At 35.4% G+C, this 16,249-nt stretch overlaps 2 protein-coding genes across 3 annotated transcripts; one reads left to right on the top strand and one right to left on the bottom strand.

Moving 5' to 3' along the window:
• Positions 1 to 58: 58 nt before the first annotated feature.
• Positions 59 to 6,610, bottom strand: znf692 (zinc finger protein 692). Of its 2 annotated transcripts, XM_082187596.1 has the most exons (12): positions 5,938 to 6,610; positions 5,444 to 5,635; positions 5,059 to 5,090; positions 4,094 to 4,600; positions 3,938 to 4,013; positions 3,774 to 3,851; positions 3,591 to 3,701; positions 3,441 to 3,491; positions 3,150 to 3,228; positions 2,830 to 2,944; positions 622 to 721; positions 59 to 446 (listed from the first exon to the last, which is right to left on the bottom strand). In XM_082187596.1, exons 2-12 carry the CDS (start codon positions 5,608 to 5,610, stop codon positions 167 to 169), a joined length of 1,596 nt encoding a protein of 531 aa, XP_082043722.1. In that variant the 5' UTR covers positions 5,611 to 5,635; positions 5,938 to 6,610; the 3' UTR covers positions 59 to 166. The 2 variants fall into 2 exon arrangements, with proteins under 2 accessions (XP_082043722.1, XP_082043723.1); XM_082187597.1 differs by lacking the exon at positions 5,059 to 5,090.
• A 104-nt stretch (positions 6,611 to 6,714) lies between these two features.
• On the top strand, positions 6,715 to 12,070 carry lpxn (leupaxin). Its single transcript, XM_082187605.1, has 9 exons — positions 6,715 to 6,872; positions 8,171 to 8,295; positions 8,902 to 8,957; positions 9,090 to 9,189; positions 9,385 to 9,645; positions 9,777 to 9,950; positions 10,413 to 10,494; positions 10,607 to 10,755; positions 10,945 to 12,070. Exons 1-9 carry the CDS (start codon positions 6,800 to 6,802, stop codon positions 11,209 to 11,211), a joined length of 1,287 nt encoding a protein of 428 aa, XP_082043731.1. The 5' UTR covers positions 6,715 to 6,799; the 3' UTR covers positions 11,212 to 12,070.
• The last annotated feature ends 4,179 nt before the right edge of the window (positions 12,071 to 16,249 follow it).

Below are 16,249 nucleotides of genomic sequence, written 5' to 3'. Positions count from 1 at the left end.
TCTACTTGCATGTTAAAAATCACCAAAATCTGAATTAACACCACAGATAGACCACATGGCAATTACTCAGTTTGTTTATAGAAGCCAATCAGTCCCACAGTAGTTTGCTCAAGTTCAAGGATGCACAAATGGTACAATATTTAGTCAAAACACGGCATTACAAATGTTATTCTACAGAAATGTGATTCTTAGAAACAGAAGGGGAAGATCTGCGCTGCCCAGAGGGATGCGGGACTGGGTCAGAAGGAGGAAGGAGAAGCTCAGGAGGAGTGGGTGTATTGTAGTCTGGGTGGCTCTTGCTTCGGTGAGCTGTAACATTGTCTCTCTTTTCAAAGCGACGACCGCAGATCTCACAGGGGAACTGGTAGGTGCTCTCAGCATTGTGCTTCCGCATATGCCAATTCAGAGAGGCTTTCTGTCGACAGGTAAAGCCACACACCTCACACCTGAGAAAGAGAGAAGGGGCGAGTTATATCCGGAGATGAAAACTGTAGTAGCAAAGCCTTGAGCAGTTGTTGTGCTAAAAATTTATGGAATGTTCATGCAAAAATTAGTTTGGGAGATACGCAAGCTTGGTATAAACAAAGGGCCTGGTGCACGTGTGTGTGGTGAAACTCATACTGCAGTGGTTTCTCTCCGGTGTGTATCCTGCGGTGGATGATCAGGTTACTGCTGGTTCGGAACGCCCGGGCACAGAACTCACAGATATAGTCTCTCTGATCTCACAGGCACAAAGAATCATATAGAGAGAACCATGTTACTAACCACAACATGACAAAACATCACTCATCCTTAATGCTTACTGTACTTGTCCAGTGGTTCTTAAGCGGGTTTGCTTCTGGACATAGATTTAACATTGGAAAACAATATTTTTTAGCATACAAAGTAGACGAAACTTCCACTATAATTACACTCAAATGTATTATTAATTTTACATTGATTAAATATCATACAGTATGAAAGTAATTTCAGCATCCAATAATTCAAAGCACACACAATGTGGTTGACACAAACCATGTTTATACTCTGCTGTCTGGATTGGATTTTCTTTAACTTTCTGTAATTGTTCATGGTTTTAAAGTGTCTTAAACTACTATGTACGAACCTTTAAAATAATATACAATGCACTTATTGTATACATACACGGTATTACATTGTATATATTTAAATGATACATGTAATTACATGCAATTCATTTTTGTAATTGCATTTACAAGTTCATGTTGTCCCAACTCCTACCCCCTTAAACCCAAACATGCCACCAAACCTGTCCCTACCCGTGTTCCATCTCAATAGCAGTAAACATGAATTATTTGATACAATGTACTCATTGTGATCCAATAAGTATATTGTACCAAATAATTAATTGTTGACATAATAAGTACATAATAGTATATATAATAGACAGACACAGTAAAAAGTGGGAACTTTTTTTCGAGGATTTTTTTCACTGTGTCCATTTTTGCATCTACTTAATTTGGATTCTACATGACTTCAATGAAATGTAGATGAATTTGCACCAAAATACAGTAGACTAGACTTTGATAAGACACCCAGCATTTGACATCAACAATAAAAGATTTGGGAAGGTTTTTCTTCTTTTAAAAGTTGATAAACCTATTTTATTCCACACTGTAAAAAATTTGGAGTAGGATTTACTTGAAAAAAGCTTGCTAATTTTTTTCACTCTGAAAATGCTAGTAAATTTACAAAGTTTGCCAAGTAAAAACCTAAACATTTATTAGTAGCTTTAATTAGAAATCTTTAAGTTAAATTTACTTGGAATATGGAATTAAGTAAACTTTACTTAACCTAGTTAAGTGAAAGTAACAAAGATAATAAGTAATTTTAACTTGGCTAGTAAAAGGTTGATTGATATCGATTTAGTTGAATATTCCTTTGCATTACATTTCACTCAAACAATAATATTGAATTATACCAATCATTTATAGTATGTGCTTTACTTAGATTATCTAAGTAATTTATAAGACATCATGTCAGATGTTAAGTCTCATGTGAATGCAAATACAGTACCTCAATACTTCGTAGACAATACACAATGACGGTAACATTTGATGGATCATTTTTGTGTTTGAATGTGTCATTTTGAGCAGAAAATTTACTCAAAATGTCACAAAATGGCAAGTTACTAATCCTGACAACAAAAGCAATGATAAAACAGTGTAAATACAGCTGGAAAACAGTGAAAAATGAACCTCATTAATTATTCAAGGTCCAGTGCATGATGGGAACCCCAGTATCAGAAAAGTTGAGTAATTTTTACTTAATTTTATTGAGTTGATATTTACGCTTTCATTTCTACTCGCTTGAAATAAGTACTGATATGGAATTTACTTAGTTTTTTAAATTCTTGCCTGGACTAACTTTTTCATGTAAATTACATTGTTTTTTTTCAGTAGTATTTACTTCACCAAAAAATCATTTTTTACAGTGCATTCCAACCAATGCACAACTATATTGTTACTTGCACAGCTTTATGGTTATTTGCATTTAGCATTGTTGTTTACCTGCTGTCAAAACAGACCTGCAACCCACAAGCCAATAACCACTGAATTAGAAGAATCTAATTACCATGGTATTTAAATACAGTGTGTGTGTATATATATATATATATATATATATATATATATATACTGTATTTAAATAACATGGTAATTAGATTCTTCTAATCCAGTGGTAATCCACATACATACATACATATACACATACATACATGTATATAGTGTATACATATGTCTATAGTGTCTGTCCAAAACTACACTGGATTACATCTATCACATAAATCATTCAAATGGACTGAATACTCACTACTGTGCAACTTTTCATGTTCCTTCAGATGCTTCTTGAAGTTGAATGACTTGCTGCAGGGGGGGTGCGAGCAGGTGAAGGTCTTCTGCTGGAGATGCTGGTACTTGACATGATGCTGAGGAGAGGAACAGATTGTGAGATGCTTTGCCATCCAGTCTCAGTGTTGATGCTTTTCCACAAAACCTTGCAATCAACGTAATTCTGTTTTAAATAAAGTTTATTTTCTAACAGTCAGATCATTGCAGAACAATGGGAAATGTTTTAGTCTAGTAAAGACTAATGAATGTGTCATGGACAGTCAATATTGACTCAGCACTCACATTGAGATATTGCCGACTAGAGAAAATCTTATCGCAGCCTTGAAACTCACAAGGCAAAATCACTTTGGATGTTGATTTTCTGTAAACACAGAGATCAGTATCATGTAATATGATGTCAACATATAGGACATCATAAGGCATTCAAAATAAAACCATGAAAATATCACCAAATAAATAAATAACTGTTCTAATATTTCATAATTATATAACTATACATAACTTTTATATAAATGTAAAATACTGTAAATATTTTATAAACAATATTTACATTGGTAAAATGAAAAAACAAACCGTTTTCTCTTGCCACCAATCTGGGACACATCATCTTTCAAAGACTGTGGACTGGAGAGAAAATGGTAAAGAACTTTTAAGATTTTATTCAACTTGTTAGAAATCCTAAAATATGAAAATATCAAAAATATGTGCAGTTAGAAAAATCACCTGCTATTTTTAAGTGTTCCTGTCTTTTTGTTTGTGTTGTGTTTCTCAGTAGGATCTGCTCTACTCTGGATCCCTCTGTTGGTTAAATTCAGCAATGCAACTTCCCCATTGCTAGGAGACAGAGACTTGGCTTAACATATGTCTAATTGATTCATTAAAAGAGTAGATGAATAGAGGAAATACCTATCAGGGGGGCTTTGGTTTTCAATGCAGACCCTGGCAGGATCATCTTCAGTCATCTCATCACTGTCTGCTGAAGACCTGAAAATCAGAAAAAGATTGAGGAGACATAATTAAACTAAATATTATAAAACCAGCTAAACATTAAAATATGCAAAAATATATACCTATGTTCTGAATGCGAAAAGTCAGCTGCCACATTATTTCCTTTCTGTGTCTCAGAAGTCTCAGTCACTGTAACATCTTAACAAATGGTTCTAGTTATTCCTTAAAAAACAAAAACAGCATCTTTATTTGAGAAAAATCCTTAAAAACAAAGTCACCTGCATTCTTGTTGTCTCCGAACGTTTGAGAGCTTGTATTGTTTTTCTGTTCAGTGTTATTTGTGGTAACTTCAGTGTTTTCTCGTAGTTGCCGTCTGGTTTTTAATCTAGTCATCACCTCTTGTCTTTCTATCTCTGCGTCAGGATCCTTCAGCCTCCTCCTGCCTCGTTGTTTGAGTCTCTTTGGGCTGGCTGCAGTTATTTCACCTTCGTTTTTAGATGTCATTACCTTCTCCATCTTAATAGGAGACCACAAAAAGTGATGTCCGTCTTCACAGGTGTACTTGAGACACACGTCCACCTCACAGTCCTTGGAATCAGTTTCAGCTTCTCTTCTCCCTGTTGCATGAGCACTCTGATCTTGAACTGTTGGTTTTGTGACAGGCCGAGAATGCAGGACAGGGGGGGAAAGGCACATCCGCCCATGGTTGTGGACCAGCAGGATAAGTTCCTGCAAAGATTCCTTGGTAGTTGATAGGGTGCTTGTGATCTCTCCTTTCCCATCACCTAAAGAAGCCATAGTGACATGTAAAACTAAAGTAGACATTCGACATACATACATACATACATACATGAGAGAGAGAGAGAGAGAGAGAGAGAGAGAGAGAGAGAGAGAGAGAGAGAGAGAGAGAGAGAGAGAGAGAGAGAGAGAAATAGAAAGAGAGAAACCAAATGCAAAAGTGACAAATAGATTTCATGATTCTCAGATTAACAAGGCCAAAAACATTGCAAATATTATTTTCTTAAGGCCTGTTCACTCCAAAGTTGATAACTATAAGGATAACTATAAAGTTTTAATTATTATTTTTCTAATTCTATATGAATAGGGAAGTCCACACCACAGCTATTACGATAACAATATCGTAAGATCACTTTCAGAGCGATCATTGTGGTAATCTTTAAATCTTTAAATTATCTCATAATTATCATTTTGTGGATGAACTATCCCTTTAACTGTGGTTTACCTGAGCACTTGATGCAAACTCTTGAAATGTAGCTGCAAAACAGGAAGCAGACGTCATCGTCAGTTACACCACATGTTATCTATAATGCTTCACACCACCAAAAGACTTAACTGTCAGCCAAACTATAATATGTTTCGAACTCCATAAACCACAAGTTCATCTTTGTTTTTCTGCCTATACTTCATTTTAAGCTCACTCATAATTCCTGTCTTTCCCCTGTATGATCTGGAACAGGATCACAACAAATGGAAAAAATGTTAAGTCCCTACAAAGCCAGAATCAACAACTGCAGATGTGATTTAACTGAAATTCTAGAGCGCACATCCAACGAACTGTCATCTAGTGTGGGTCTAAGGGTAACTGTATCTCTCTCACTGTATTATACCTCTGCAGCAGATGCTGAGCGAGCTCTGAGTGAAGAGAAAAGCCCAGTTTCTCTTTGAGATGACCCCAGCTCTGCAGACACGAACCCAGACGCACGCGAGACTTACTCCTGCGGGCATCCAACTCCCTGCGCCGCTGACTGCGAGGAGTATCGCTAGAGGACGACATCACACTGACAGGTGCCACACAAACACTGGAAAAAAGAGAGAAACACTTTTTTTGTTGCTTTTTTTGCTTTTTTTTTTTTTTTTTGTGCTGTACAAAAAAAAGTGGAATAAAATCATCAGGGGAAAAAAATCATTAAAAAAGTTTCAGTATAAGTCTAACGTTATATTCTGTAGGCTACTCTTTTCATGGAAAGTGCCACCACCAGCAGCTGCTCTCAGGCCTCATTTTAAATATATGCGCATAATATGTCTTGTACCTATACACAGTGTAGGTACAACAACAAAGTCATAACATAAGTAAACAGACCACAGGAAACCTCTGGCATACCTTAAATAAGACCCTGCGCGATAGGGTTCGCGGGGCCCACTCGCTCGAACTGTTGCCCTTTTAAGGAGGAACCGCTCAGTCAATCAACAGACTATCGCTTAACTCAGTGTAAAGAGCATGGAATTTATCTCGCGACGAAAGAGATGCTACATAAAAATAATTAATATAAGATGAATTCATCTGCTTAATACGATTATTTCAAGAATGTCTTCAGTTCTAGAGTATTATGTCAGGCGAGCTGCAGAAAGAGAAACCGAATCGGAAGTTTCCTGTCCCAGAATTCTTCACGGCATAGCTAGGATCTATGGGAAATGTAGTCTGAGAATAATCACCGTGATTTTATAATTTTACATGATCAGAACAGTGTTTTATGTGTTGAAAGACTTGGCCTATAAGTCATTTCTACAAAATAAATAAATATATATATAATATAATGTTTTAATATGCATAACCACAATGGGTACCAAAGTGCTGTAGCCTACAGGAGTTTATTATGTTTACAGTAGCCTACATTTCTTAAGCAAGCTACCTTGTTATGTATACACTGTTTCAAAACTTTGTACACTTTTCATTTTACACTTTTACTTTAATTTTTAACCATTGGTAAAACATTTTCAATAATCTTCTAAAACATAGTCTAATTACACTGGTTTTTTAACACCACTACTTTTATTAGGCTACTATGTATTATACAGCTAATAGCTTCTACTAGCCTACTACTACTACTAATAAATATATATATTAAAGTAAAATCATCTCACTTTTATGCGGCAATGAGAACACAAAAAGGAAGCAACATCAGTTTCACAAGTGATATTGAGCTCAACCCACAGCTGCATGTATCAGATCACCCCCACCACACATGCTCACTACGAACACACAACGTGCGCTGCTTACCTCTCATCTCACGCCCCAGACCACCATGGATGAACTCGGTGAGTTGTTCGACCTTCTGTGTCCTTCTAATACTAAAGTCTTAATCAGCATAGAGTCTCTATTGATGTACAGATCTGCTGTATACATACCCCTTGAAGAATATGCAAGATGTTAATCATTTGAACAAAATAAGGATTATAAAAATGGCAAAAACTGCAATCTACAAGACAAAACAATAACTGAATTTACAAAAATGAACTGAAAAAAGAAAAAAATGAACTGAATTTACACAAATACACATTTCAAAAGTTTACATACCCTAGAATCTTAATACTGTGTGTTGTTGGTGATCAACGACTGTTTTTCTGTGTCCCTATTTTGTCTTGAGCAGTTAAATTGCCCAAAGTTCTTCAGAAAAATCCTCAAGGGCCTGAATTTCATTGGTTTTCCAGCATCTTCTGAATCTGCATAATTGAACCCTTTCGCACAGCGACTGTATCATTTTGAGATCCATTTTTTCACGCTGAGGACGATTGAGGGGCTCATAAACAATTATTACAAAAGGTGAAAACATTCACTGATGCTCAAGAAGGAAGGAGACACGATGCATTAAGAGCCGGGGATGTAAACTTTTGAACAGGATGTTGTTGTGAATTTTTAATTATTATTTCTGCCCTTCAGAAGCTACATGTAGCCTACTTAATATATGTATATGTTTCCCAGAAGACAAAATAAGTACAATTTACCCCAATCATCCGATTCAAAAAGTTTACGTCCCCCGGCTCTTAATGCATTGTGTTGCCTCCTTGAGCATCAGTGAATGTTTTCACCTTTTTTTGGAATAATTGTGTATATTTATATCTATTTAAACTAGACCATTCTGGGAGAGGGTGAGAAATGTTGTCATTCGGAAAAAAACCCAAATATATATGTATACTGTACATAAATATTCTTTCCTGGGAGCATTTTGGTGTACTGAGGATTTATAATTGAGTTTTTCCTCCCTGTGAGAAGTAATGAGTGTTGTGAAGTCCTGTCATTATTAGGAATACAGTTATGCTCTTGTTTGCATTTTTCTTGGTATTCTTACAGAAGTTAGTCAGACCCATAAGTGACTTTTTCTATGTCAGCAAAAAAAGTGTTGCAAAAGAGTTGATTTATGTTTTGTGCTCTGCATCCGTTGCGATGACAGTGATGTGCCTTTTCACTTCCTCAGGAAATGACACGAATTGCTAACGCTTCACCTTTAGTTCTACACCTACATACAGTAACCATTGCTTCAGTTGGTGAAAGTTTGAGTTCAGTGTCACTGATTTCATTGTCACTGCATGATTTTCATGTGATTTTGATATTTCAGACATGCTTCTAGAGCAGTTGGCTCAGAACTCCACCCAGACTTCAGATGTTCCTGCTCCCATTCCACCCAAAACTCTCTCACTGAAAGCTTCCGTTAAAAGCAACAACACAACTCAGCTTGAACAAGTAATTACATTTCATGAAGACCAATTCATTTTCATTTTCAAGTTGTTCTGAAACAAGAATTTTGAAAAACATTACAGTTTCGAAAACATTCAAAAACATACATTTAAAAGTTTGGTGTCAGTAAGATGGCATTTATTTGATCAAAAATACAGTAAAAACAGTAATATTATGAAATATTATTATAAATTTAAATTAACTTTTTTTAAATGTAATTTATTCCTGTGATGGCAAAGCTGAGTTTTCAGCATCATTTCTTGTGTCACGTGATCCTTCAGAAATCATTCTAATATGCTGATGTGGTGCTCAAGTAAGATTTCTTATTATTATCAATGTTGAAAACAGTTGTGCTGCTAAATTATATATTTTTTCTCAGGATTATTTGATGAACAGAAAGTTCAAACATTTATAAACATGATAAATGTTTTTACTTTGATCAATTCAATGCATCCTTGCAAAATAAAAGTATGACTATTATTTTGAAATAAAATCTTACTGACCACTAAATTTGAAACAGTAGTGTAGTTATTTGTCTGCAATAGCTAATAAATATAGCCTATATTTAGGCCCAAACTGATTCATTCTAATGCTTTTTTCCTATCGTCACAGACTGAATCCTCAGGTCTTGTTGCTGGTCCAGGAAAGACATTTGATAATGCCTACAGGTACATCCATCTTTTTGCAAAATATGGAGTACAAATATCTGTTGTATGTATCTTATTTGTGAGATCATATTTTGGCATGCGTGGTGTCCTTTGAGGTTCAGCTGTTCACTAAGAACAGTAATCTCTTTCTAGCATGCTTCCAGCCCCTGTGGAGGCAGGAGTGATGAGTCCCGGCACAGCTACACGAGAGCTAGACTCCATCATGAATGAGCTGCTAGGACTCGGTCTGGAGGTGAGGGAAACATGAGGTTGACATCAGTTGACCTTTTCATGCATCAACTACTTGCATTGTACCGCCATTGCACATAATGAGTAGTACCAGAAGAGGGCAGTATAAGCATATTAACACTCCTAATTCATGCCTTGCCTACTAAACCAATTAAAAACATCATGCTTTGAAATGGACCACATATGCTTTATTTTGTAGGTTTCAGAACCAGTTCCTACATCAAGCCCCCCTCCACTGGCTCGCAAGGCAGTAAAGGACAAAAAAACTGAGGAAACTAAAGAAAGTGATAGTCAGGAAGAGGATAAGAAACCACATCCTCCACTGTCAAATAAAGTATCCAAGAGTGTGGATGCTATAGACGACTTGCTGGGCTCTCTCAGCTCGGACATGGAGAAAATGGGGGTCCGCACAGCTGCCAAAGGCCATTGTGCTTCTTGTGGAAAGTGTATAGCTGGGAAGGTACTAGCAACAGACAACAGATTTGTTATAATAATGTCTTGTTCTCTGCAAATCACTGGTGAGTTTTCTGAATTAACAAATTTGTCATCGTCTCTCACAATTTTACTGTCTATGTTCTTCTGCCCATGCAGATGATCACAGCTTTGGGTCAGGTGTGGCACCCAGAACACTTTGCGTGTACCACATGCAGGGAAGAACTCGGCACCAGTGGTTTCTTTGAGAGAGACGGCAAGCCATACTGTGAAAAAGACTACCAAAACCTCTTCTCCCCTCGCTGCGCTTACTGCAAGGGTCCTATTATACAGGTGACCTGCCATATCTGTGTGTATTTACCCTCCGAATGCTCAGAGTTAGAGTTTTCTCAGGCATTTATATATATACTGTATGTATAACTAATTAGAATTAATTATTAAACTGTAAATATGAAATAAATTATTATTAAATACGTAGAAATAATGTAAAAAATATACAAATATAAAATGTAATATTTAAAATATATAATATAAAATGTAATATATATATATATATATATATATTATAATTACTATATATAGTATACATTTATTTAGATTTTATTTTAAATATTACATTTTAAAGTTTTGTATATCTATAAATTGTATTTGTATTTATTTAATTATAATTTCATTTATTTAAAATTCGTATATACAAATATTTGGAATGACATTTTCAACTCTTTCACTTCACAAACAAATGAACTTATTCCAGCCAATGAAGCAGGTGGTAATGAGTGTGTTTTGCCTGCACAGAACATTCTAACAGCGATGGATCAAACATGGCACCCGGAACATTTTTTCTGCTCCCACTGTGGGGATCTATTTGGACCTGATGGTGAGACAACTGGAAATTCACCAATTTAGCAGACCATTTTGACAAGTCAGCAGATCTGGTCATCATTTGAAAAATGATCTTTTGTACTTAATAAATTTGTCTTTGTCTGCAGGGTTTATGGAGAGAGAAGGTAAACCATATTGCTCCAGGGATTTCTACCGCCTCTTTGCACCCAAATGCTCCGGCTGTGGAGAGCCAGTGAAGGATAACTATCTGTCCGCAGCCAATGGAACCTGGCACCCCGACTGCTTTGTATGTGCGGTGAGTGAATTAGTGGCGTTGAAGACTGGAATGCAATACAGTCGTGTGACTTACTCCTTATTATTAAAGAATATGGAGTCAGTCAGTCTGTGCTATTGTGGTGAGCTTCATAGGTGAATTCTTCACCTGCTCAATCATTCTTCTTCATTATAGTTATCTTTAATACCCTCTTTCTGCATCTCTCTCCAGGACTGTCTGAAGCCTTTTACAGACGGTTGCTTTCTTGAGTTGAATGGTCGGCCCCTCTGTTCCCTGCACTATCACTCTAGACAGGGCACTCTGTGTGGGACCTGCGGAGAGCCCATCTCAGGTCGCTGCATCTCTGCTCTGGACCGCAAGTTTCACCCCGACCACTTCGTGTGTGCGTTCTGCCTTCGGCAGCTGAGTCAGGGGGTGTTTAAGGAGCAGGGAGGGAAGCCATATTGTTCAGTATGCCACACAAAACTCTTTGTGTGAAAGAGGTGACTTTCCTCAAGGAAAATCAAGGTTACAACTTTTTTACTCTAAGGCCCTCCATTGTCCAACACAAGATTTAAAAAGTTTTGTATTGGGTATTCTGCTGTATAAAAAAGCTACATGTTTGTAAACACAAACAGGGAGTACTGATATATTAAATTAATTAACCAGGATTCATTTTATTTTTTATTCTAAACGTTTAAAGACCTGTAATTTCTTCAATAAAAACAATAATTAGTGAGGAAAAAATATGATTTCAGTTGACATTTTACTTTTTAGTCCTAGTTTTTTAGGATTTAAATGTAGATTATTTTAATAATTTATCAATAATCTATTATTTTAATTACTTTTAAGACATCCTGCAACGGGTCCCCTATCAGGCCCCGGCTCCCTTTTTTTTGTATTTTGTTTTAGAATAAACTTTTTAAGAGCTTCAGAAAGCAAGTCAAGTCAGAAAATGTAAATTGCACTCAAAATCTTACAAATGCTATTGTTTACACTTTGTTTCGAGACATTCAACTAACTATATAGCTTTGAAATAAAGGTTACGTCTATATTTCTAAATGAGAAATTTTGAGTTGTAAAATATACATTTACTTATTCTCTTTGACATAAAATACAATTTGCCCTTTAAAACCTTAAGCATATGCCCTAAATCACATGACATGCTAGAAATTACATCATTTCCTTGGAAAGAAAAGCAACTCCAAGAACAAAGAAAGAATCAGTCATAAACTTTTCTCTCTTTTCCTAATTTTTAGATGACTTATTTAATAGTGTAAATCATAACATGTCCACCCTGTTGTATTGGATGTATAATATATTTGATATATCTATTAAAATTCTTCCTTAATGTAAATCTTGTGCTAGCATGTTGTTCTGTCCTAACTAATTAAGGGTTTTAAGCTTAAAACATCCATCCTGTTTGGTCCACCCTGTTACACATTGCATTGTATAAATGCCACGTAAAAGGGGGGACAAACTTTATACACTGTAAAAAAAGTTGCTGCCTTAAAATTTTTAAGTACAGTCAACTTGAATGTTCAAGTCACTTCAACTTAGTGACTTAAATTACGTTAAACTGACTTAAATTAATTCAATCTTGTATAACTGTATTAAAGTTAAAGCAATGTAAAAAAAAACACATATTGTCATAACTTACTATATTTTTCTAAACTATTGTGATACAATTTTATCACATCACATCAATCAAGCTATTTTAATACATGTTGAACGAAACAAAAATGATTGTTACAGAGGGTTCATAAAATTTAAAGACAAAGATTCCTTCTCTCTTCTTCAAGCTGACTATGACATGAATTTAATTTTGCTCTTGTGATTATCTTTGCCAGTTGAGGAGATTGTAAAGGCCATTAATGTACTATTATGTCATTAAGATTTCAATGACTAAAAAAAGACTTCGCTTAATAACACATTTTTTCATTTTTCACAATTACATGTTCTGTAAACATTAAAAAGGGTTAGAATAACACCGACCATCATTTTCTTGCTTTAATACACATGGATTGTACAGAAGCCTGTTTATTTTGTTGTGTGCATGGCAAGATCACATGAGGGAACATCCCTATAGATATTGCTCAAGATCCCTTGATTAGTCAGTTCACTGCACTGTTACTCAAGGTTCAGATGGGCAGTAACTTAAGGAACAGCCTTCTCATCTTCAAAGAATGCTCTTTGATGGTAAGAGATGACAGCTGCTTTCTGGGAGGATGGGTCAGAGATCAAGATGTTTATCACACCATAACAGTCACGAACAGTCATGAACTGCAAGAACCTCCCATAGTGAGTGGACAAACACTCGTGGAGCATGTGATGGGGAACTTTAGATTTTAATGTGATGACTTGATCTAACAGTGACTCACCATAAAAGGCATGAATTCAGACATATTGCGATACTATTAACTGACCAACTATACAAGAAAGCACTCCTCCTCTCATATATGAGAATCCCCTATGAGAACCCCTTCCTAAAATATGTATTGATCTTGTATTAAGTTAACAGTGTATTTTTTTTACCCAATATTAAAATATAAAATAAAAACAATTCAATTCCCACTTCCCATTTTGTATAGCATTTAATGATAAATGTCATAAAACTAAATGCATATTTGTTTTTTATTTCTTACCAAATGATTTTATATTTTGTTTTCTATCAAATTTTGAGTGCTGAGGGTTTGAAAAAGCCTTGAAGTATCTTTCTCATAAATCGAATGGGAGAGAAGGAGAGAGAGAACGAAGGGAAGAGGAACAGAGCGCAGTGGTTGGGAAGACGTGTATGTGTTGAGTTTATAAATCAAGTTGTCATCACTCCATTATAGCACTCTCTTTTCTGGTTTAGGAAGACTGAAATTAAATATGTTGCTGTTAGAAAACAACAGAAGCTGATTTTTCTCTTTTTTATTCTCTTTCACTCCCTCTTCTCTGTTTACAGTTCCTTTGCTGAAATGACTGCTAATGTAGAGCTTCCTAAAAAGGGTTTCTGTCTGGAACCATACTGTAAACCCTGACGCTCAACATTTTAATTAAACAAATGAGTTCAATCAAATGAACTTTTATGAGTATTTATAACTTTCTTTTTCTTACGAGTTCACAAAACGGACACAATTTAAGTAATCTGAATTGTTTCATTGTTTTGTTTTTATGAATTCAACTGAAAGGGATTTATATTTTCCAGCATGCTTTGCCATGACACTCAAAACGGAAAGTAGATGCTAAAATTAAGTGTTATATGATGGGTTTTTTGTGCAAAATGAACATGGTGACAAGTGGAGCATGAGCTTAGTTTAATATAAAATGTTTTATATTGTCGTACTTATTCAGCAATTGCTATGCTATGCTATGCTTTTTTTTTTTTTCTCCACCTGACCTTTTTGTCTTTCTAGAAGAAATACTATCCAAACTTAATCATTAAGAAGACAATAAGAACATTTTTGAACTATGCTATGCTAATGTTATCAAAGCATTGTGTTACTTATTAGCAAGTTAGTATTTACTAAAATAGCTATAGTTAAAGCTAGCCAAGTTCCCATTACTAAAATATTTAAGTTGAGACTGCATGATAATTTTAAGTTAAAAGTATGAATTAGCTTACTCATATATTTTAAGTTCAGCAATTTCAATGTATGAGTACAAAATTAAAATCTTAAAAAATTTGATGTAACTTGTTATCTAAAATTTCCTCAAGGAATATAGTATCCTCAATATCCTCATATCCTCAAGGAGTTTTCCCAACTTATTCGGGTATGCAGTGTGGGCATTTTCATGTGGTTGCTAAGATGTAAGCTTTTTTTTTTTTATTGTTGGTATGCAGATGTAAATTCTTACAGATAGGACAGAGCTTAAATAGAGTTCAGTCTGCACATATTGAGTTCATACTGAATCGGTGAATTAACTGCATGCTATAATCAGTTCAGTTGAATTCGCCAAAGAATCATTCAATGCAGTTTGTTAATTCGGTTCATTGAAAAGAATCAGATCAATAGAATAATTCCGTCGCGAGTTACACTTCACTATCGGGTCGCTGAGCAGGTCTCCATTTTCTTTGTGAGTGAGTCATTGGTTCATTTACTCAACCAATTCATTTAAAATCTCATTCATTCAGGAATGAAACTGCTTTGTTTGAAACTATTTGTATTTGGCAGACAAAGTAAATGGCAATTTTGTATATAAAATGTAAACTATTCGATACTAACCCCTTGTATTGAACTGTTGTCTAAAAGCAACAACCATCCAACTTGCATCGAAATGAGCAAATTATTGGGGGCAATGGTGTTTAGTATACTTGTAAAACCATAGGGAATGAAACAGGAGTGCTGAAACTCGTTAAAGCAGCAGGAATAAAAGGCCTGTCAATAAGTGCTGGTGTGGCAGGAGTCAGGTGACATTTACAGCTGTAGGGCTGAAAGAGGCCGGTGGGTGAATTGGTCCGTGGATCCATAGGAGAGGGTAAAAGGAGGGGAGTTACACTGAAACCCTAGCCTCACCTGAACCAGACCTTGGCCTCTCTATCACCCCACCGATCCACAAAGCCACGGCATGGGTCACAGAGCACCGTAAATACTGACCAACCTGGCAACTCTGAGACCACACTCCCATAATAAACAATGAAGCCAATAAGTGTCCAGTATGTCACTGCCAGACAAGCCACTGAGTGTGTAACCCCACGAACAAAACCGCATTCAGGGGGCTCAGGCTTCCTATAAAGGATTGGTAAGATGAATGTGGACTGCTGGATGCCAAAATGATTAACTGTATGAAATACTTAATAAAACCAATGAAGTCAAATGTAACTTTATCTATTTATGGAGCAAATGTGAAATGCAGGAGTGTCAGCAAAGCGGTGTTTTATTGATTTATTTGCCATGTCTTCAATCACCACCAAACTTCTTAACATTTATTTTTATCCAATCCAGATGGCTACCAGTGCAAATATTATAGAGGCCAAAAAAAAAAGAAAAAAAAAAAAGAAAACATAGATTTTAGAAATTTCTTAGGTGATGTAATAATGTTTTTTTTGTTTTTTTTTGCTGCCAAACATTTTTACAAAAATCTTAAACTTCACTTGCATTCATTAGAAAAACTGAAAATTAATAATGATTAGGTTCTTATAATTAACATATAGATAGTGACTGAATGGATTAAAAAAATCATGTTTCTTGAATTATTTTCAAAAGTTTGTGTCATGAAAAACAAAACTATTTATTTAATTTAATTTTGAATATGTATATTTATGTTTTTTTTAAATGTAAAAATCCCAATCCCAAATATCTGCGGGGGAATGTGCTTCCACAGGAAAAATTCAATGAGAATTATTGACCCCTGACAAAATCTGTGACCTTTAGTCACTCGTTGAAGCTTTTTCGTTTCCTTGGCAAATCCTGAATTACTTCCTCCAAAGAATACAATGAAACATACTTTGCAGTGAATTTGTAATAATGTTTTTAAATAAAAGGTTAAAAAGCTAGATAAAGCAAAACTGTGTATTGATCTGTGTATTGAAGTAACTGCCTCTGACTGA

Source organism: Leuciscus leuciscus, assembly GCF_965113295.1.
Source record: "Leuciscus leuciscus genome assembly, chromosome: 13".
Classification (NCBI taxonomy): Eukaryota; Metazoa; Chordata; class Actinopteri; order Cypriniformes; family Leuciscidae; genus Leuciscus; species Leuciscus leuciscus.
This window is presented reverse-complemented; position numbering and strand designations above follow the sequence as displayed.

Coding starts and splice junctions, on each gene's coding strand:
- znf692 (XM_082187596.1), bottom strand. CDS start 5,610: ATGTCGTCCTCTAGCGATACTCCTCGCAGTCAGCGGCGCAGGGAGTTG. Junction 4,601..5,058: donor AGTTTGCATCAAGTGCTCAG/GTAAACCACAGT, acceptor TGGCTTCTTTAG/GTGATGGGAAAGGAGAGATC. Junction 3,492..3,590: donor GGAACACTTAAAAATAGCAG/GTGATTTTTCTA, acceptor TTTTCTCTCCAG/TCCACAGTCTTTGAAAGATG.
- lpxn (XM_082187605.1), top strand. CDS start 6,800: ATGCTCACTACGAACACACAACGTGCGCTGCTTACCTCTCATCTCACG. Junction 6,873..8,170: donor GACCACCATGGATGAACTCG/GTGAGTTGTTCG, acceptor TTGATATTTCAG/ACATGCTTCTAGAGCAGTTG. Junction 10,756..10,944: donor CCGACTGCTTTGTATGTGCG/GTGAGTGAATTA, acceptor ATCTCTCTCCAG/GACTGTCTGAAGCCTTTTAC.